This window comes from Hordeum vulgare, chromosome 1H (genome assembly GCF_904849725.1).
Source record: "Hordeum vulgare subsp. vulgare chromosome 1H, MorexV3_pseudomolecules_assembly, whole genome shotgun sequence".
Taxonomy (NCBI): domain Eukaryota; kingdom Viridiplantae; phylum Streptophyta; class Magnoliopsida; order Poales; family Poaceae; genus Hordeum; species Hordeum vulgare.
This window is the reverse complement of record NC_058518.1, coordinates 508,221,618-508,243,654: the sequence shown is the minus strand read 5'-3', so window position 1 is coordinate 508,243,654 and position 22,037 is coordinate 508,221,618. Positions and strand designations below refer to the sequence as shown.

General features: G+C 43.1%; 1 protein-coding gene and 2 long non-coding RNA genes across 7 annotated transcripts; 1 reads left to right on the top strand and 2 right to left on the bottom strand.

Moving 5' to 3' along the window:
* The first annotated feature begins 9,427 nt into the window (after nucleotides 1-9,427).
* LOC123451853 (phosphatidate cytidylyltransferase, mitochondrial) lies at nucleotides 9,428-15,825 on the top strand. 5 transcript variants are annotated; one of them, XR_006632514.1, is made up of 11 exons: nucleotides 9,428-9,869; nucleotides 10,014-10,073; nucleotides 10,200-10,268; nucleotides 10,388-10,480; nucleotides 10,693-10,797; nucleotides 10,896-10,973; nucleotides 11,594-11,719; nucleotides 12,815-12,971; nucleotides 13,051-13,159; nucleotides 13,278-14,867; nucleotides 14,960-15,045. XR_006632514.1 is itself a non-coding variant. In XM_045128405.1 (9 exons), the coding sequence occupies exons 1-8, from the start codon at nucleotides 9,696-9,698 to the stop codon at nucleotides 15,046-15,048; spliced, it is 840 nt and encodes a 279-aa protein (XP_044984340.1). In that variant the 5' UTR covers nucleotides 9,452-9,695; the 3' UTR covers nucleotides 15,049-15,053; nucleotides 15,136-15,228. The 5 variants fall into 5 exon arrangements, 3 of the variants coding, with proteins under 3 accessions (XP_044984340.1, XP_044984334.1, XP_044984352.1); XR_006632508.1 differs by having other exon boundaries at nucleotides 13,051-14,867; XM_045128405.1 differs by lacking the exons at nucleotides 12,815-12,971; nucleotides 13,051-13,159; nucleotides 13,278-14,867 and adding an exon at nucleotides 15,136-15,228 and having other exon boundaries at nucleotides 9,452-9,869; nucleotides 14,914-15,053.
* Nucleotides 11,726-14,155, bottom strand: LOC123451878. Its single transcript, XR_006632517.1, has 4 exons — nucleotides 14,089-14,155; nucleotides 13,020-14,004; nucleotides 12,812-12,922; nucleotides 11,726-12,712 (listed from the first exon to the last, which is right to left on the bottom strand). It is a non-coding gene; the product is annotated as an uncharacterized LOC123451878 (long non-coding RNA).
* LOC123451884 lies at nucleotides 15,643-17,855 on the bottom strand. The gene is made up of 2 exons (XR_006632526.1): nucleotides 17,635-17,855; nucleotides 15,643-17,502 (listed from the first exon to the last, which is right to left on the bottom strand). It is a non-coding gene; the product is annotated as an uncharacterized LOC123451884 (long non-coding RNA).
* Nucleotides 17,856-22,037: the final 4,182 nt, after the last annotated feature.

The following is a 22,037-nucleotide window of genomic DNA, read 5'->3' as shown; positions in this document are numbered from 1 at the left end:
ACAAAATAACGCCTTAAGCAAGATGACATGATGTAGAGGGATAAACTCAAACCAATGATGAAAACCTTATCCTTGTTGGCAACAACACGATGCGTGCCTCGCTACCTCTTCTGTCACTGGGTGAGGTCACCGCACAATATGAACCCAAAACCAAGCACTTCTCCCATTGCAAGAATCATAGATCAAGTTGGCCAAACAAAACCCACAACTCGAAGAGAATTACAAGGATATGAAATCATGCATATAAGAGATCAGAAGAAACCCAAATAATATTCATAGATAATCTGATCATAAATCCACAATTCATCGGATCTCGACAAACACACCGCAAAAAAATATTACATCGGATAGATCTCCATGAAGATCATGGAGAACTTTGTATTGAAGATCCAAGAGAGAGAAGAAGCCATCTAGCTACTAGCTATGGACCCGTAGGTCTATGGTGAACTACTCACGCATCATCAGAGAGGTCATGGTGTTGATGAAGAAGCCCTCCGTATTCGAATCCCCCCTCCGGCAGGGCACCCGAACGTGCCCCAGATAGGATCTTGCGGAGACAGCAGGTTGCGACGGCGGAAAAGTACTTTCGATGATCTCCTGATTTTTTCTGAAATTTTTGGGAATATATAGGTGAAAGGCCTAGGGCACAGGAGGCCCAGGGAGCCCACAAGCCTGGGAGGCGTGCCCCCCTGGCCGTGGCTAGGGGGCTTGTGGGGTCCCTGGTGGCCCCTGCCTTGGTTCTCAAGTTCCGCTATCGTCTTCTGTTTCGGAAAAAATATTTTTGGAAGTTTCGTTCCGTTTGGACTCCGTTTAAAATCCTCCTCTGAAAAGGGTCAAAAACACGGAAAAAACAGGAATTGGCACTTGGCACTGAGTTAATAAGTTAGTCCCAAAAAAGATATAAAAGGCATACAAAACATTCAAAGTTTGACAAGATAATAGCATGAAACCATAAAAAATTATAGATACGTTGGAGACGTATCAAGCATCCCCAAGCTTAACTCTTGCTCGTCCTCGAGTAGGGAAGTGATAAAGACTGAATTTTTGATGTGGAATGCTACCTAGCATAGTTGTCCTTTGTAACTTCTTTCATGTGACATGAATGTTCAGATCCGTAAGATTCAAAACAATAGTTTGCTATTGACATGAAAACAATAATACTTCAAGCAAACTAGCAAGGTAATCATAAACTTTCAAAATAACAAGGCCAAGGAAAGTTATCCCTACAAAATCATATAGTCTGACTATGCTCCATCATCCTCACACAACTAATTTAAATCATGCACAACCCCGGTATTGGCCAAGTAATTGTTTTCGCACTCTTACTTTCTCAAACTTTTTATAACCATCACGCAATACATGAGCGTGAGCCATGGATATAGCACTGTAGGTGGAATAGAGTGTGGTGGTGGTTGTGAGACAAAAAAGGAGGAGATGGTCACATTGACTCAGCGTATCAAAGGGCTATGGAGATGCCCGTTAATAGCTATCAATGTGAATGAGTAGGGATTGGCATACAAAGGATGCACTAGAGCTATAAGTATGTGAAAGCTCAAATGGAGAACTAGTTGGTGTGCATCCAACTTGCTTGTTCACGAAGACCTAGGGCAATTTGAGGATGCCCATCATTGGAATATACAAGCCAAGTTATATAATAAAGATTCACACTAGCATATGGTGGTGACGAAACGAGAGGCTCTCAATCATGAAGAACATGGTGCTATTATGAAGCACAAGTGTGGAAAAAGATAGTAGCATTGTCCCTTCTCTCTTTTTCTCTCCTTTTTTTATTTGGGCTCTTGGTCCTATTTTTTTCTCCTCTTTTTATTTGGTATCTTTGGCCTCTTTTTTTATTTCCTCACATGGGACAATGCTCTAATAATGATGATCATCACACTTTTATTTACTCACAGCTCAAAGCTCAGAACGATGATGACTCTATAGGAAATGTCTCCGGCAGTGTACCGGGATGTGCAACGATCTAGCTTGGCGTATGACGTTGAAACATCTCGCTATCTATCTTACGATCATGCAATGGCAATATGAGAGTGACGGCACGAGTCATGAGACGGAACGGTGGGAGTTGCATGGCAATATATCTCGGAATGGCTATGAAAATGCCATGGTAGGTAGGTATGGTGGCTGTTTTGAGAAAGGCATATGGTGGGTTTGTGTACCAGCGAAAGTTGCGCGGTACTCAAGAGGCTAGCAATGGTGGAAGGTGAAAGTGAATCTATACCATGGACTCACATTAGTCATGAAGAACTCACATACTTGTTGCGGAAGTTTTTATTAGTAATCGAAACAAAGTGCTAAACGCATACTCCTAGGGGAAGGGTTGGTAGGTGTTAACCATCGCGCGGTCCCGACCTCAACACAAAGGATGACAGTCAATAGATCAATTATGCTCCGACTTTCTAACATAGCGGTTCACCATACGTGCATGCTACGGGAATCACTAACTTCAACACAAGTATTTCTAGGTTCACAACACTCTACTAACATAACTCTTAATATTACCAAATCCACGTCTCAAAACTAATTGAGAGGAATCAAAACTTCTCTTTCTACTCAATGCACATGAAGATGGAGGTTTTTGTATCCTCTTTGGGTACCTATCACTTTTGGGACTACTTTCATAGCACAAGCCAACTACCAAGTCACACACCGCCGTGCTCTAAAAGATCTAGGTGAAGCACATAGAGCAAAATTATCTAGCTCAAAAGATATAAGTGAAGCATGATGAGCATTCTAGCAAAATCACGATGAGTGCATGTCTCTCTCAAAAGGTGTGCAGCAAGGATGATTGTGACACAACAAAAAGAAAATACTCCTACGATACAAGAATCTCCAAGCAAAACACATATCATGTGGTGAATAAAAATATAGCTCCAAGTAATGTTACCGATGGATTGAAGACGAAAGAGGGGATGCCTTCCCGGGGCATCCCCAAGCTTAGGCTTTTTGGTGTCCTTGAATTTGGCTTGGGATGCCTTGGTCATCCCCAAGCTTGAGATCTTTCCACTCCTTATCTCTTTGTCCATGAGAACATCACCCAAAACTTGAAAACTTCAGAACACAAAACGTAAACAGAAACTCGTGATAACATTAGCACAAGAAAACAAACTACCACCTCTTTAGGTACTGTAGCAATCTTGATTTCTATTTATATTGGTGTTATATTACTGTATTCTCACTTTTCCATGGCTAGTACCCCCCCCCGATACTATCCATAGTTTCATCAAAACAAGCAACCAACTCAACAAAAACAGAATCTGTCAAAAACAGACTAGTCTGTAGCAATCTGTATACTTCGTATACTTCTGGTACCTCAAAAATTCTGACAAATTACGACTGCCTGGGCAAAAGGATATCAACCAGCAGCAAAAAACATCAAATCAAAAGCTCTTTCTGAATACAAATGAAAAATAATCTCGTGAGCGAAAAGTTTCTATCTTTTTCCAGCAGGATCAAACAACCATCACCAAGACTAGTCATAAAGGTTTTACTTGGCTCAAACACAAAAAGAAACACAAAAGACAATATCATAACAGAATTATGATGGTGTGGACGCAACAAAACATAAATAAAAAGATAAATTCATTGGGTTGCCTCCCAACAAGTGCTATTGTTTAACGCCCTTAGCTAGCTGTAAAGCGATAGAATCACGTATCGTCGTCTTTGGTGCTCAAACCATAAGTAGCCCTCATCATGGATTCATAAGGCAATCTTATTTTATTTCGAGGAAAATGTTCCATGCCCTTCTTTAAAGGAAATTGAAATCTAATATTCCCTTCCTTCATATCGATGATAACATCGACAGTCCTTAGGAAAGGTCTACCAAGAATAATAGGATATGTAGGATTGCAATCAATGTCAAGCACAATGAAATCCACGGATACATAGTTCCTATTTGCAATAATAAGAACATAATTGATCCTTTCCATGGGTTTCTTGACACTAGAATATGCAAGATGCAAATTAAGAGAACACTCCTCAATCACATTAAAACCCAGAATATCACATAAAGATTTTGGAATCGCGGAAACACTAGCACCCAAATCACACAAAGCATTGCATTCATAGTTTTTGATTTTGATTTTGATAGTAGGTTCCCACTCATCATGAAGCTTTCTAGGGATAGAGACTTCCAATTCAAGTTTCTCTTCAAGAGATTTTATCATAGCTTCGACGATATGATTGGTAAAGGCCTTGTTTTGGCTATAAGCGTGTGGAGAGTTTAGCATGGATTGCATCAAGGAAATGCATTCAATCAAGGAGCAACTATCATAATTGAATTCCTTGAAATCCAAAGTAGTAATTTCATTACTACTCAAAGTTTTAATATCTTCTACTCCACTTTCAATGCTTTTAGCATCAAGATAGATGGACTCCAAATCATTGGTGCGTTTTTCAACCAAAGTGGATTCATATCCAGCCCCATCGTTATTAGGTTTGACACAAGAAAACAAAGATTCAATGGGAGTCACACCAAGCACTTTAAGATCTTCGTGATTCTTATCACGAGAACACGCCTTTTTAAGCCATTCATGTCTAACACGAATCTGGTCGGTTCTTTCTTTGCTCTCACTCATGGAAACACGCATAGCTTTCAAAATTTCATACATATTGATCTTGGGAGGAGCACATCTAACTTTCAAATCATCAATATCACTAGACATTCTATCAACGCCTCTAGCCAAATCGTCAATTTTGAGTAGTTTTTCCTCTATGGACGCATTGAAAATCTTTTGTGAGTTGATAAACTCTTTGATATTACTCTCTAGATCAGAGGGTAATCTATTGTAATTTCCATGAGTATTGTTGTAGGAGTTGCCAAAGTTATTAGAGGAGTTACTAGGAAAAGGCCTAGGAACATAGTTTCCTCTAAAAGCATTGTTGTTGCCAAAATTATTCCTACCAACAAAATTAACGTCCAGGCTAGCGGTGCTACTCTCAATCAAGGAAGACAAGGGCATATCATTAGGATCTAAAGGAGCACTTCTACTAGCAACCAAATTCATTAACTCATCCATCTTAGCACTTAACGAGATAATTTATTCTATAGCGTGTACCTTCTTACTAGTAGGTGACCTTTCAATGTGCCATTGAGAGTAGTACGTCATGATATTGTCTAGGAGTCTTGTGACTTCTCCTAATGTGATTTCCATGAACGTTCCACCTGAGGCGGAGTCCAAGATATTTCTAGTAGCGAAATTCAAGCTAGCGTAGAAGATTTGTATAATCATCCAAAGACTCAAGCCATGAGCGGGACAATTTCTAATCATCAATTTCATTCTCTCCCAAGATTGTGCAACATGTTCATGATCAAGTTGCTTAAAATTCATGATATCATTACGGAGAGAGATAATCTTAGCCGGCGGAAAATACTTGGATATGTAAGCATCTTTGCACTTATTCCAAGAATCAATACTATTTTTGAGCAAAGACGAAAACCAAGTTTTTCCTCGATCTCGCAACGAGAAAGGAAAAAGCTTCAATTTAATCACATCATTATCATCATCTTTCTTCTTTTGCATATCGCAAAGCTCAATGAAGGTATTAAGATGGGATGCGACATTTTCACTAGGAAGGCCGGAGAATTGCTCTTTCATAACAAGATCCAACAAAGCGGCATTGATTTCGTATGACTCCGCACTAGTGGCGGGAGCAATCGGAGTACTAATAAAATCATTATTATTAGTATTCGAGAAGTCACAAAGTTTGGTGTTTTCAGTCATGGTGACTTCAGCAAGCAAGCAAGCACACAAGCGAACAAAGAGCAAGCGAGAGAAAAGGGCGAACGAAAAAGGCAAACGAAGAAAAGGGCAAATATTTTTGTAAATTTTTGTTTTTCAGAAGTGGGTGAGAGGAAAACGAGAGGCAAAAAAGTAAATGCAAGATATGAGTTTGCGACACTTACTTGGATGAGTTCTTGACTTGATCCTCCCCGGCAACGGCGCCAGAAATCCTTCTGCTACTTCTCAAACAACAGCACTAGAAATTGATACGTTGACGGAGACTTGCTTGCATTGGTTTTCCCTTGAAGAGGAAAGGGTGATGCAGCACAGGAGTAGTAAGTATTTCCCTCAGTTTGAGAACCAAGGTATCAATCCAGTAGGAGAATCTCGTCAAGTCCAGAGTACCTGCGCAAACACAAAAGAGCTTGCAGCCAGCACTATAAAGGGGTTGTCAATCCCTTCAAGATTGATTGCAAAGTGAGATCTGAAGGCGGAAAGTGCAACGAAGTAAAAGAGTAAGACTGAAAATATGGTGTGAAGTAGACCTGGTGGCCATAGTGTTCACTAGAGGCTTCTCCCAAAATAGCAAATATTACGGTGGATGAACAAATTACTGTCGAGCAATTGATAGAACCGCGCAAAGTCATGACGATATCTAAGGCAATAATCATACATATAGGCATCACGCCCGAGACAAGTAGACCGATACTTTCTGCATCTACTACTATTACTCCACACATCGACCGCTATCCAGCATGCATCTAGTGTATTGAGTTCATGACGAACAGAGTAACGCCTTAAGCAAGATACCATGATGTAGAGGGATAAACTCAAACCAATGACGAAAACCCCATCTTTTTACCCTTGATGGCAACAACACGATGCGTGCCTCACTACCCCTTCTGTCACTGGGTGAGGTCACCGCACGGTATAAACCCAAAACCAAGCACTTCTCCCATTGCAAGAATCATATATCAAGTTGGCCAAACAAAACCCACAACTCGAAGAGAATTACAAGGATATGAAATCATGCATATAAGAGATCAGAAGAAACCCAAATAAGATTCATAGATAATCTGATCATAAATCCACAATTCATCGGATCTCGACAAACACACCGCAAAACAAGATTACATCGGATAGATCTCCATGAAGATCATGGAGAACTTTGTATAGAAGATCCAAGAGAGAGAAGAAGCCATCTAGCTACTAGCTATGGACCCGTAGGTCTATGGTGAACTACTCACGCATCATCGGAGAGGTCATGGTGCTGATGAAGAAGCCCTCCGTATCCGAATCCCCCCTCCGGCAGGGCACCAGAACGTGCCCCAGATGGGATCTTGCGAAGAGAGAAGCTTGCGGCGGCGGAAAAGTACTTTCGATGATCTCCTGATTTTTTTGGATTTTTTGAGAATTTATAGGCGAAAGACCTAGGGAAGAGGAGGCCCAGGGAGCCCTGCCTTGGTTCTCAAGTTCCCCGATCGTCTTCTGTTTCGGAAAAAATCTTTTTGGAAGTTCCGTTCTGTTTGGACTCTGTTTAAATTCTCCTCTGAAAAGGGTCAAAAACACGAAAAAACCAGGAACTGGCACTTGGCACTGAGTTAATAAGTTAGTCCCAAAAAAGATATAAAAGGCATACAAAACATCCAAAGTGTGATAAGATAATAGCATGAAACCATCAAAAATTATAGATACGTTGGAGACGTATCAATAGGCACCCAAAAAGGATACAATAAAACTTCCATATTCTTGTGCATTGATTAGAAAGAGAAGTTTGATTCCTCTCAATTAGTTTTGAGACATGTATTTGGTAATATTAAGAGTTATGTTAGTAGGGTGTTGTGAATCTAGAAATACTTGTGTTGAAGTTAGTGGTTTCCGTAACATGCATGTATGGTGAACCGCTACGTTAGGAAGTCGGAGCATAATTGATCTATTGATTTTCATCCTTTGTGTTGCGGTCGGGATCGCGCGATGGTTAACACCTACCAACCCTTCCCCTAGGAGTATGCGTTTAGCACTTTGTTTCGATTACTAATAAAAACTTTCGCATTAAGTATGTTGCGGAGTGACAAATCCCATTCTTGATCCATGCCAACCCAACAGACACCTTTGGAGATACATGTAGAGCACCTTTATAGTCACCCAGTTATGTTGCGACGTTTGATAAACACACGGTATTGCTCCGATGTCCGGGAGTTACATGATTTCATGGTCATAGGAACAGATACATTACATGCAGAAAACAGTAACAATAAACTGACACGATCATATGCTACGTTTATAATTTGGGTCTTGTCCATCACATTATTCTCCTAATGATGTGATCTCGTTATCAAGCGACAACTCTTGTCTATGGCTACGAAACCTTAACCATCTTTGATCAACGAGCTAGTCAACTAGAGGCTTACTAGGGACAAAGTTTTGGCTATGTATCCACACATGTATTTGAGTTTTCAATCAATACAATTATAGCATGGATAATAAACGATTATCATGAACAAGGAAATATAATAATAACCAATTTATTATTGCTTCTAGGACATATTTCCTACAGAACCCCCTCGCTCGTGGTCCAACTCGCGCTCGATGAGCAGCTCCTCCCTCGTCGCGACTCAACCCCCTCGCTCGCGGTCCAACTCACGCTCGATGAGCAGCTCCTCCCTCGTCGCGACTCAACCCCGCCACACACGCACACTCCTCCGCATCAACTCCTCTCCACCGTCGCTACCGCCACCATTCCTCCTTTTGCAATTCCTCCCCTATCGCGGCTCAACCCCGTCGCACAAGTGCATTCGTGAGCAACAACTCCTATTCACCGTCGTCACCGCCGTCATTCCTCTCTCCTTATATCCGATGGTGAGAGCGGGTGAAGCAACATGTCGAGTGGGCGCGCGGGGGCGGTGGATGGGAGGGAGAGAAGTGGGGATCCGGGGGTGGACGGGTGGGCTAGTCTGGCGATTTGTTTTGGCTGTCACGCCCATGTACCGCACGTTTTGCTGACGACGTGGCAAAAAGACGTGTGTCAAGTTTTGTGCTGCTGATCAGACGACAACGAAAGAGCCAGGATCGGAGTGCTTGTGCCACACATGTGACACTTATCATTTGGTAAAAGAAAAACTCTTCTTTCTTTCTTCGTACTCTTTTTCTTTTGGGCATGCTTTGCGTCGGCGTGCCGGTCAAAACTTTTGGCCGGCCGCGCAAGGGCCGCCGGATCCGCCAGCTGCACGCGGGCCGCACCGTTAGATCTCCATGCAGCAAAATTTCTTAATGCAACAAATTTCGTTCATGATGCAGCAATTTTCGTCAACGATTGCATCAAAAATATAGTTGTAGCAAAAAATATATCAACGTGGTCGTAGTAAAAAAACGAAGCTGATGATGCGTGGTAGCAAAAAAAAAGGGTTGTAGCAAAACAATCCGGTGAACTCGGGTTACAACTCTGACGAACGTGTATGCAACCTTTTTTAATGAACGGTTGCAGCAAAAAATGATACCGTTTGTAACAAAAATTAACACGATTGTAGGAAAAACACATCAGTTGTAGCAAAAAATCCGACGAACTTTGGTTGCAATCAAACGTATAAATATTAAATTTGAACATCGGTTATAGCTAATTTAAACGATCATCACAAGAAAAAATGTTGCAATACGCGAGTCGCGTGGGCAGCGAGCGACACTGGCGTTGCTTCCGCCGGGGCGCCGAACGAAATGTTTCCCTTTTCTTTTTAGAATTTTCTTTCTTTCTTTATACTCATAGCGCGCACCTGAAGGCTGTAGCCCACGCCGCACCTGTAACCGCCGGACGGTGCGCCGTTGTTCCCCCTGCCTAAATCCTCCGCTCCGAGATCGACGCCGGCCTCCACCGCCCGCCCATCCGCTCCGGCGCCGTCCCGGTCCCCTGCCGCTCCTGCCCCGGCACCTCCTCTGTGCAGTGCAGCCCGCCGCGGCCAGATGGAGGCGGCGGCCGGAAGGGACCTGGAGCTGGCCGGCCCGCTCCGCGACCTCCTCCCGCCGGTGGACTTCTGCTGCGCGTACGGCTCCACCCTCACCCACGCCCGCCCTGACGGCACCTCCATGGTCGACTACATCCTCGGCGTCGCCGACCCCCTCCACTGGCACTCCGAGGTAGGCTAGGTACACCCGGCAAACCAGCCCCCCCTCCCCCCTTCCTTCTTGCATCACGCTCTTCTCTGTATCTTATATCCTGTCCGTCAAACTGTACCTCTCTCTGTCGTTTGATGCTGTCTGTATATCATGGATGCGGTGCAGAACATGGCGAGGAACCCCACGCATTACTCTAGCTGGATGGCGCGCCGTGGCCCCGAAGCTGTACGTACGCCCCCATTTCCCCCAAATGCATCGTTTGCTTGGTCACCTGGTTAATTCGCTGGCTGGCTGGCTAATTTTTCCCTTGGCTGCTTCTTGGTGGTGGTCAACTGTAATCTCTTCTCTCAGGTCACTTGGCTGGCTGATCGTGTCGGTGTCGGGGTGTACTTTAATCCGTTTGTCGAGTGGGGAGACAAGGTAACTGTGATGGATTGCCTTCATTCATATCGTGTTTGATTTCATTCCGGTCTATTTTGGTTAATGTGCATGTGCATTGAGCTCTGAGTGACAAACTGTTGCTTTGTGGATGGGTGTAGAGGATCAAGTATGGTGTGGTAGGGATGAAGGACCTGGTGATGGATGTCTTGACCTGGGACCAGTTCTACCTAAGTGGCCGACTGCAAAAACCTGTATGTATATCCTCTTCTTCGTTGCCACCGGAGCATGATTGAGTATATCTGCGATTATGCCATAACTGTCTGTTTGCCGGGTCTGGATAATTTCACCATCGACTACTTCAGTTTACTCTCGATGCAACTTGATTCCCTTTATGTCGCTCGAGACATGTTCCTGGGATAAATTCAACTATCTAAGTATATTTTTTGCTGTTCTGTTTATATAGGTTCGTGTTCTTGTCGATGACTGGGATATAAGGAAAGTTAACACAGTCAATCTGAAAATGGCAACTTCAGCTTCTCTGCTTCTTTTGCCAGAAGAATTCACTGAGGTTTGGTCTCAACTTTGATTTGATGTTTACTACCATGAATTATTTGGTTACTTCTGTATTTGTTTTGATCTTCCCTTTTTTTATCCCTTTTTTTGCAGTATGACCTATACGCAAAAATTTGCAGCTTATCTTATATGGGTGACTTAAGGATGTTATTTGCAGAAGACAAAGATAAGGTAATGAAAATGCATGCCGGTCTTTGTATAAGCCCTGAAGTTATTTGAAATTCAGTTTAGAATTGTGATCCTGCTAGTTGGCGTGTCCAGAAGCCAGCTCATCCTATGTACTTTGAAATGTGAAAATGGCATCCATGCTATATCTTCTTAAAACTGAACCACAACAGAATCAATCATAGCATAGGGAACGTTATGTACCTTTGTGGCTCCATTGTTCCAAGTGTGTCTGTCGCGCAAAGCGTATGGCGCCTTTACTGCACCATACTCACTAGTATGATAAGTTGATAACTATCCACTTGAGATAGTAAAATATGTTAATGGAACTTGTGTTTATGACTAATGAAATGCTCGTGCGTTTGTACTTAGTTATTACAGTACTTGTTATATTGCATCTGCTGTTTAAAAGCTTGTGTCATCATAATCTCTAACTTTTGTACAAGATAAAAAATTATCTCGAAATATATGTCAATTGAACCAACTTTCAGAATGGATAACAACTATGGTATATTTCCTAATAACTTGAGAGGTGATCTCAGTGAGGATGAACCGACCGCCACCAACTCAGATCTCTATAATTCTGCTTATGATTTGGTGCTTATGTGGACTCTGCTGTAATTCAGGTCAAGAAGATTGTGGACGGTAGTTTCCAGCCATTTCAATTGATGTACAGACCCCTGATACGGGAGTATATTTCTGAAGGGATACTGAAGATGTCAGATTACAGACAACAAAAGGCTTTCAAGCAGGTTTTATTTCTTTTTGCTCACACATGCACTGTAAAATGCATCATTGATCGCCTACTAAGATGTTTGATAAACCTTGACGATAGCAACAGCGCGTAGTTAGAGTTGCTGATTGGGTACCTCGTTATCTGCACAGATGCTTTGCATATATCTGTTGTAAGACAATAGCAATCAATGTATTCTGAACTGTTGGCCTTGTAGTCCCCTGGAACACACAAATAAGATTAGCTCTATCAAGTCTACACCTCAACAAACTGGAAATTGTCCCCAGGGTTCACCACTGTCAAAATTCATAAGCACAACACTACAATTGAGAGCCAGGCCTAACCAAAATAACAGGGCAAAGAATCTCTGGACATGCCAACTACACACGCTTAGAAGTCGTTCAATCTCGAGAGCTGTGTAGTTCCAGTGATGCCATATACTGCTATCCAATACCTACTTCTGTAAATACGATTTTAAAAATGCCCTGCTGACTGGAGTTTTTCATCATACTGTACTTATTATATGCTAAATGCATCAACCACAATAATATTTTCTTACAAAATTTAGACACTTACAAAAATATTCACAGACAATCAAGGTAAATCAGTAATGACACTATAGGCTAAAAATAAATAAGTCATCGGTTCAAATAAGGTTTAAGGTCCCATTAAGCAAATGGCTCTAGGACAGACAGGGCAGTATTTAACTGATCAAGGGAACTACTGGTTGTATAATTGTCTGTATTCAGTAGAAAATGGCATAAATCACAAACATCAGTACTAGGGCAAACAATGAGAATACTTGCTGCAGATGGTTCGGAACTTTTAATCTTTGTGTTTACTTGGTATGAAACGGCATAGATCACAAATAAAACAGCACTAGGGAAAACATTGAACAGGCAAGCATGATGCACCAGAGAGAATACTTACGATCATCCCAGCATGCGCACATATGTAGAAGTCATAAACTCATAATTCCCTGGATGGCAGACTGCGTTATCGACAACAGTGCCTGAAGAATGGCAAACATTCATTAATATTATTGTGGAACAATTTGATAACCAGAGCATCATTATGTGATATAATACAGTAGACAAACGGTGTATGTTACCAGGAGGGATATTGTCAGGAGATCCAGGCATGGAAAACTTCATGTGCGATTTTTCTGAGCAACAGTCAGTGTGAACTTGGGGTTCCAATTTTCATCCAAGAACTTGCAGGCCTGCACCAATTGGAATAACACCTAGTCAGTTGTGCAATTGGGGAATGAGGTACTCTCTTGTATAATATGAGCCCAACTAGAAGCACATGAACAGTACCTGAATTACTTGATCTAATTCAACGTTCCAGCACCAGATTAAACTGGCTCCCGTTTATGCCATCCTTGTAATGAAGATGGAGAGATCAACATCGAAAATAACAGTCACACAAGTGTCCTCGAGACAAGCAGTCAATCATTGTACACAACTGAATGACCCTACTATTTCTCTCCGACATTGACGCTGATATCTGCAAGCAGTTATTCAGAAAGGATAAAAAACCTGAAGAATATGATCTGATCTGGTTTTCTTTTCCAGGACTGGTGTAGAAGTCAATGAGACACTCCCTGAAGCAGTTCAGAATAGCAACAGGAAAATAAAACATCAAGAGAACCATTCTAGTATATTTGTATGGATGACTGAACAAAAACAAAAATATCTTACCAAACAAGGCCATCATCATCAGCTCCTTTTGGCTTAAACAATGAATCTATCATTTGTAGTTTTGGTGACTGCGAGCGCATGGAAGCACTATATTTCGGGACAAGCGGCCATTCTCGAAAACCAATGAACTATAGTCACAATGAAAACAAGCAAGCAAACGAACATCACATACAATAGTTAATGATCTTCAGAATTGTGCAGACAACTAGTTTTGATATCTTAGATTTGGAAGTACTCCAATGCAGATAGAGGAAATTTAGTAGCATACTGCTGCAACGGATGGTATATCAGACTGTCCAGGGGATCCATGGGACACGTATATTCCCAAGATGATAGTTGGCACCTTTGATACAAGAGGTATATTTGGGGAAATTTCAACTTGTAGCACCGAGTTCATCCACCAAGCTGATTAGAAAAAGGATTAGTAGAAAGAAGACACACATGTAAATAATGTTTCAATAAGAATTAGATGTGGCGGAGTCACAAACCTCTGCATTGATCTTCAGCGGAACATTTGTCAGATATTGGTCATTGACCCTTGTTGGGGCCACACATTGAGTGACGATCCCGAAGTCAGCAAGGCATTTCCGCTTCCATGGACCTGTCGCAGAAAAATAACCGGATGATACAGATGATTTTCCTAAGCTTATATTGAACAGATACAATAAGAACTTGTAGAACCAACCATAAGTATCAGAGTTCTTTGTCTCAGCAAGAACAGTAGAACACACAGCTGAAACCTTGGTGCTCCAGGAAGCTTTTTCTTCACTTGCTCAAACATATCATCGACCCTTTGTTTTTGAGAAGGGGCGCGTCTCCTTTGACCATTCTCTTCAAACACGTCTCCTTTGACCATTCTCAAATGCATTTTGAGAGATGTGTAGTTTGGCGAAATGAAAAATCTACAATGCCCTTCATGCCCTCACAGTTTTGGAGGTCGCAGACAAGTCTTTGACGTTACACTGAGCTGAAAAGTTAACCACTGCCCATTTGTCCACAACGTAAGCTCTAACAAGCCTCTCGAGAAGCAGAACTAAGAAAGTTATGGGTGCCAACATGCAGAATAAGTGAGTAAACACAGAATGCAGTCAAAATATGCTGACCTTGTTGAAATTCCAACACCCATTCTTGTGAAATATCATCACCATTTCCATCTTTGAGCTACATTACAGGATCCAATCGAAATGCGTAAGAGTTTCACAAGCACAAATGATGGCTGGATAGATATGGAGCAGTCTGTTCTGACTGACCTTTGGGGTCTGCAGTAACCTACCAGCCACTTGTGTAAAGCCTTTGTTTCTGTATCATAGCTGCTGTGTTTCAGATACAGCCTTTCGTGGTTCTGAATCAATGCCCTTGTTTCTAACCTTTCTTGAATCAACGCCCTTGTTTCTAACCTTTCCTGAGGCTTATCCCTTTGCTGCCTATTTCTATGAACCAGTGTGTGCATGCAAATGTGCTTATGTGCGTCTTTTGAACACCTTCGTAATTATCAAAGATATATTTGCAGGACTGTGGTGTGAACACCTTCGTAATTATCAAAGATATATTTGCAGGACTGTGGTGTATCTGCAACGAACGAGCTGTTTTCTTCTCTCCCGTGTATGATCCAAAGGAGACTGCAAGGAAGATTCACATCAAATAGCAGAGGTACTAATGTTTTATGTCCAGATCGTTCATATTCGTACTGCCGATTCCTGCAACACATCCTAATGATTGGTTTTCTCCCTAGAAATACCGACACACATACCGACCCACACGTTGGTTCCATCGAAAGAGGTGGCAGCGGCATCCGTTCGCCAGGCTCTGAGGCGCCGAGTAATGGTTTCGAGCGCACGCCAAGCAGCTTGTGGACTGCTCGCCTCTGGTGGCGTGGTCGCTGCGCGGTACCTGGGGAAGAAAATGTCCAAGGCCTGGAAGTCCTGGGCATTCTAAATCGTGGCCAACACCCGAAGTTTGACTTTTGTTTAGTTATTATATATACGGAAGGCTTGGATTCCCTCGTTTAACATGCAGGATATGTTTGTTGAAGACCTGAAAGAGTGTGCTGGTGGGTTGAATCAAAGTTCGGATGGAAGCCTGATGATCCACAAAGTTTACTGTAGAAGATCATTCCGGATTACGCCTGGTGCTGCAGGACAATACTAACCATTAGCATACATACAAAGTTTTACCGCACGCGGTGCTTCATCTCTCTTTTTTCGAAATACAAATATTGTACTGTAAATTCTTTTCGGGATGTCATGCTGTGCCTTATGGTTGGGCTTTCAGCAAATTCTACATGCCGACAGTTACTGCTTCCAAGAAGCTCCTCTTGATTTCCCCGTGGCTGAAACACGGCAACATTGTGTTGTTTTTGTTTTTCTGTCAAGCTGAATGATGATGCTTTAGCATCAAAAAAGGACGTGCATGTTTATGATGAGGTCTGAAATATTCTACAATAAATACTACTCCTTCCGTCCCAAAATAACTGTCTCAACTTTGTACTAGCTCTAGTATAAAATTATACTAAGCTTAAGACACTTATTTTGGGACGGAGGGAGTACGTACTATCTTCGTTCTGAATTACTCGTCTTTGATTTGTCTAGATACAGATGTATCTTAGACGTATGTGTATGTAGACAAATGTAAGATACACGCTATCTGTATCTAGACAACCGTAAGACGAGTAATATGGGACGAAGGTAATACAATGGATGAAGAGCTAGCTAGAGCTTTCACCACAAGTGACAGCCATTGTTTTTCTGGTAGCACCAACGGCCACTGTTTTTCTTGCAGTACAAAAATGAAGCGCAAACAGTAGTCCCTCTTGTCTCTCAAGGAGCTTTCAGTTAGACGCGCATCTCCCTTGTGCTGAGAGCTACCATCTCTAGTTTCCTGCTAAATCACACAAAGACATGTGGGTCACACTCGACAGCTAATCAGCACGCAGCACATACACATATATGCAACGGCCACACTGATGCACATGACACCAACTTGGCAGATTCCCAGAGCCATTTTCTCTTCTGTTGGTAGCGATCGGAGCAAGCCCCGGACCCAAAAAGAAAAATTTCAACGCGAGGGAAAAATTTGGTATCCATGAAGTACCTTAAAATATGACCTCTTCTATGATACCTTATACTGAATACAGACCGTCCATTGGCAAAGATCTAAGGGTAGTAATCTATTTGTACCGGTGAAACCGGATCAACAGTATAGATAATACCGTGTGTGTCTCCTCCTCCAGTATACCGTGGTTGCAGTGTATTATGTGGAGATAACAGTCTTCCTTGACGAGATAAATCCACCTGACCAAGCTGTTATCCTTGTTCCAGTGTTGATTCTCTGCATCTCCGGCTGACGCCTCACGGCGCTCGTCTCCTCTTTGACTGCGCGCCCGCCGGGCCGCCTCACCATCAATCCACCGTGCACCACGGACGAGCTCGTCACCGACCACAAGGCCAGGATTCTAACGCCCGAAGAGCTACGGCTCGGTGAGTGCCGGAGCGCAGCCAGGGCCGGCTCTAGGATTTCAAAGGCCCTAGGGCGGACTCCACCAATGGGCCCAATAGAGAGAAAAATCCTATTTGATACATGAATGGATAAAAAAAATTGAAGTCATAAAGACTAACAATTTTTCATCAGAGTCAAATATCTGATAATATTTCTTGCATGTGTTCCAAACCAAGTATAATAGAAAGCTACAACCCGTAAAAATAAAGAGAAATAGCATGCTAACAAACCAGACCTCCAAGCCTCCAGTAATTATGACTTCAGGAGAAACGAGACTTCCGTGCTTTTTCTGAGGCAAAGTCATTCATGACAGTGTCAAGATCAATGTTATCCAAACTATTCTTCTCGATGCAACACATGACCAAACCATTTAGCCTTTCTTAAGACATTGCTGATTACTTGTTTCTGAGTCCCAATAAACTTCTGTACTTGTTTCTCACCACAAATTTATTCATAGCCCATTTCTGAGTCCCAATAAACTTCTGTACTTGTTTCTTCTTGATTGTTTTTTTAACAACCAGATAATGCTTCTTAGGCAACATGATTATAATAAAAAAAGAGAGGACACTGGACACTGAACGTTGTAGCAAATGAATGGATGCAGCTGCAGCAAGTGATGTAAAAAGAAAGTAAAATCAGACACCTGATTGAATTTTTAGATTGAGAACAAGAAAAGATTGACTCGCCCAGCAGGCATAGTCTCGCAAAGTATTTCAATCTGAGAAGTGAGAATTACCTGTTGTCTGTTGATCTTGATCTCTTCCTGAATCTCGATTTCCTCCTTGTCGACTTTGATCTATCCTGTGCCTCCGTCTCCAACTCTCTAGGAGACTATGACCTTGCGTGATTTGGGAATTAGGGATCCAAATTTCCAAATTTCAATCAGGCAAGTGGGCGGCTGGGCGAGGGCGACTCGCGAGGACTCCGTGCGTGAATCGCTCGACAGGAAACGAAGCGTCAACCTTCCGCTGTGTTCAGGCCTTTATTTCCTGACGAGGGCAACTGGTTGTATTGTGCACAGGTTTACTTGATGCCTTGCCTGGGCTGGCTGTGCATGCGTGATAGATGGGCCTTTTCCTTTTTTTCCCTTTAAATATACACTGTACCAGATTAGATGGGCCCCTATTTTGGTCGGGCCCCAGGCCGTCGCCCCTCTTGCCCTGGGCCAGAGCCGGCCCTGAGCGCAGCGGAACCTCGCCTAGTTCGTGCTAACCATGCCCTAGCTATGCTCATAGTCGTCTTTTTTTAATTTTACTACAGCTCTACTTCGGCCGCAGCTTGCGGGAGGTGAGTTGCTCATCCTTGGTTGTGAGGTCGACAACCAGTCAACCACGTACTATGTATGAGCGCTCATCCATGTAGGGGTCAACCTACTTGTGTCTCGTCACGGCCACCCTCTTCGGCGTCTGCATGATTTATTCCGAGTATTAGTCCACTAAAGCAATTCCCTTTGTGAACAAAAAAAATAAACGGTGGGATCACACATATACTGCTCCCTCTTCAGTAGCAGTATAGGGTACCATAAAAATTCTCTAAAATATACCCCATAATACAAACATATAAATATATTTCAATTGCACAATAAATTTATACTTTAAACTAAATGCTTAATGATACAACAAAATAGATAAAACATGTCAAAAACTACAAAGAATAAATGCTTGGTTCATTGGGATACAAAAGAGTACCTAATCAACGGTGACATCGGTGCTTCCCATAACCTGATCAGCTCAAATTCGCTTGGTTCCCTCGAGCTGAAATGATAGGTGTAGACACCCCCATGATGGGCATTGGTGAAAAATCTCTTTTCATCTTCTGTTTCTACAAAATGAATCAATTTGATTGCCATCAACACACTACACTTGCATTAAGATCAAATCAACCACACTGACATACTAACATACAAAATGTGTACTGAAACACCGTACACCAAATTGTTACAACAAAAGGTGAACCGTGCTCACTAATGTAATTGAACGGGCTTACCATTTTCTTTCTGTATCATGTTTCATTACCCACATAAACGACATATTCGGTACAAAACCACATCGTTCAACATAGACAATAATAATGAAATTACCTCAAATCAATCTCCATTCCACCGCAATGCTCATTCCAATCAAATCAGCAACAATAGAGTAAGAAATTTCCACCGCGAAATCACAAGCTCTGCAAGCACTCCCCCACAACAAACATCCAAATATCCAATCCCTTAGGAAAACGATACATACCCGATTTACAAGCGGGAAGAAACGTTGCTTCATGCCGCTGCCCCATCTCGCCTCTCTTTCTTGAATCGCACACCGAAAAACATGACATAATTCTCACATCATTGGGCAGATCAGACAACAAGTGGCCCAAAATCCAAGCAGGAATTAAAATGGAGGGAGCTCACCCACTCTCGGAGGAAAATTGGACTACACAGGGGGAGCAGGTGTGCTCAGGAGTGAGGACGCTGGGAGGGCGGCCGGGGTTGACGGTAGTTGTCGGCGATAGGGGAGCAGCCGAGCAAGGAGGCGACGGCATGGCGCGATCGCAGGAAGTTGCCTGGGTTGTGCTCGTGCGTGTTTTTTAAACACAGTACAGACGCATGCGCTCATATACACGCGCATACACTCATCCTTATAAACGCACACACGCACACCCTATCCCTATGGGCACCTCCGAAAGACTGGGTTGGCATATCATCTTGAGATTTACGAAGTCACTATATGCGCCTCATCGTAGACGGCCAGGACTTGAACCCTCGTGGGCTGGGGATACCACTGTCCATCTCACCATCCGACCACATGTTGGTTCATTGTGCATGTGTGTGTGTACAGTTGCAAAGAGCTGCGTGAGTCAGGGCTTGAGGGGACTTTGGTTGTGTTGAGCTCTAGGTAGGCTAAACCTCGGGCCAAGACGAAAATCTAGCTAGGTATTAGTCGGGGAAAAAAACTCACGCCCCGGGCCAGGGCCCCCAGGCCCAGCTCCGCCTCTATTTCTTCTCCTATGGAGTTAACCTCAACAACAACAATAGAGTTAACATCAAGAACGAACATTATTAAATAGGGTGAATATGCAACCCTACTAGTACTCACATACAACTAGTTACGCATCATCAACATAAACATAGACCCACAGTCATGACATTGGCATAGTAGACTCACATAAAAATACAAATAGTCACACGTCACCAACATAAGTCACAAACATAAACGTACATTCACACAAAAGTACTCAGACAACTCACCAACCAGGACATAAATCTCGGAATAGCTAGCAGCATCCAACGACAGATGGTGGAGACTCACTCACAGCTGATGAGCCATGATAAAGAGCGTCCTACATAGTAAACACACACTAGTTACCAGGGCCAGCCAGAATATGATTGTTGAAGGGTCAAAGGTTAAAAATATTCTTGATATTGATTGAATTGGAGGGAGTTGGAGACTACCATGGAATACTTTCTCATCTAAGCCCTCCAATGAATAAATAAAAATCTCCAGAAAGGTTTAGCTGGGGGCAACGGCCCCCTCAGCTTAACACATAACTTTGTTGATGAGAATTTTTGTTTAAAAAGACCACTAGCCGAATGTTATTGTAAAAAAAGACCACATGCAGTATGAAATGAGAGAAAAGACCCTCATTTTTCGTGGCGGCAGGCGCGCCAGATGACGCGTGGCACCTGTCGCCACGGGCCGACGCGGCTGAGCCCCGCCGCCACCCGGCGAGGCGGCCGGCCGGGCAGGTGGCACTTGCCGCCACCACTCCAGGCGGCAGGCTGCCCATGCTCACATGCATGCCTCGAGCTGGCTGGCTGCCCATCAAGGCGCCATGCACAGCATGCCATGCTCTTGCATGCCTCGAGCTAGCTGGCTGCCCATCACGGGGCCATGCATTGCTGCCATGCACAGCATGCCGCCGGCCGCCTTGAGTGCTGGCGGCAGGTATCACCTGCCCGGCCGGCCGCCTCGTCGGGTGGCGGCGGGGCCCAGCCGCCTCGGTCCGTGGCGGCAGGTGCCATGCGTCACCTGGTGCGTCTGCCACCATGAAAAATGGGGGTCTTTTCTCTCATTTCATACCACATGTGGTCTTTTTTAACAATATCATTCAGCTAGTGGTCTTTTTAGACAAAAATTCTGTTGATGAAGCGGAGGAAGAACATCACAATTTTTGTAATGGAAGTATCGCCATTTGTTTAGACACTGAATCTAGTATTTATGGGGAGTAAAGATAGATTATGTTGAGCTTTGAGCTGAAGTCTGAATTATATGATGTCAGACTGAAACCTAAGCTTTGAGCTGAAGTCTGAATTATATGATGTCAGACTGAAACCTAATCTTCTGCTTCCACGGGCTCCATACGGGCTTTAGCATGGAATGGAATGATTCTCCTCCTTGCGTGGCAGCGACAAAGGCAGGCCGGTCAACATTAGTAGCATTCCACTACCCACTGACAGTGGTGCATAAACAGCTTCAGAATTCTCTCCGGCCGGGTCCATGCATGCCATAGATATACATGCACGATAAAAAAAAGGTAGGAAAGAAGAAAAAAGGAGGACTAAACAATATGTTTGGAATATGGGCTTGGGAGGGAGCAGGTTGACCGGCCTGCCTTTGTGGCTGCCACGCAAGGAGGAGAATCATTCCATTCCATGGATAATGGATTTGGAGAGAACCAACAGGAGTGGTGGCATAATGTAATATATGTAATCAGACTAGCCAAAGAGTGACATTGGTGGATAGAATTCACGGTAGTGGAGACGAGGAACGAAAGAACAAAATAATTGTGTTGTGAGGATCGAACAAAGCAGCCAAAAGAGGTGCAATTAATATGTGTAAACAAAGTGAGGAACACTCTTATTATTGCTTAGCCGGCGATCGAAGGATAAAGCCACCTTTCCTCTCTTTCTTTCCCGTCCTAGCTAGTTGTTTCAGTGAGTCACTGGAATAAATTGTGTTAGACAAGGACCGTGCCTGCCCTGCCCAGGCTAAGTGTGAGCTGATTAATTTGCTTATGTGATGGACCCTAGTGTATCTTAAAAAAAATGGAGGCGCCTACTACATTTTGCAAGAGCAAGTCTTTGGACCAGTGAAGTAGTTTGCCCATCAGACCATCATCACCTATGATTAGCGACAGCGTAGGTGAGCCGACCGT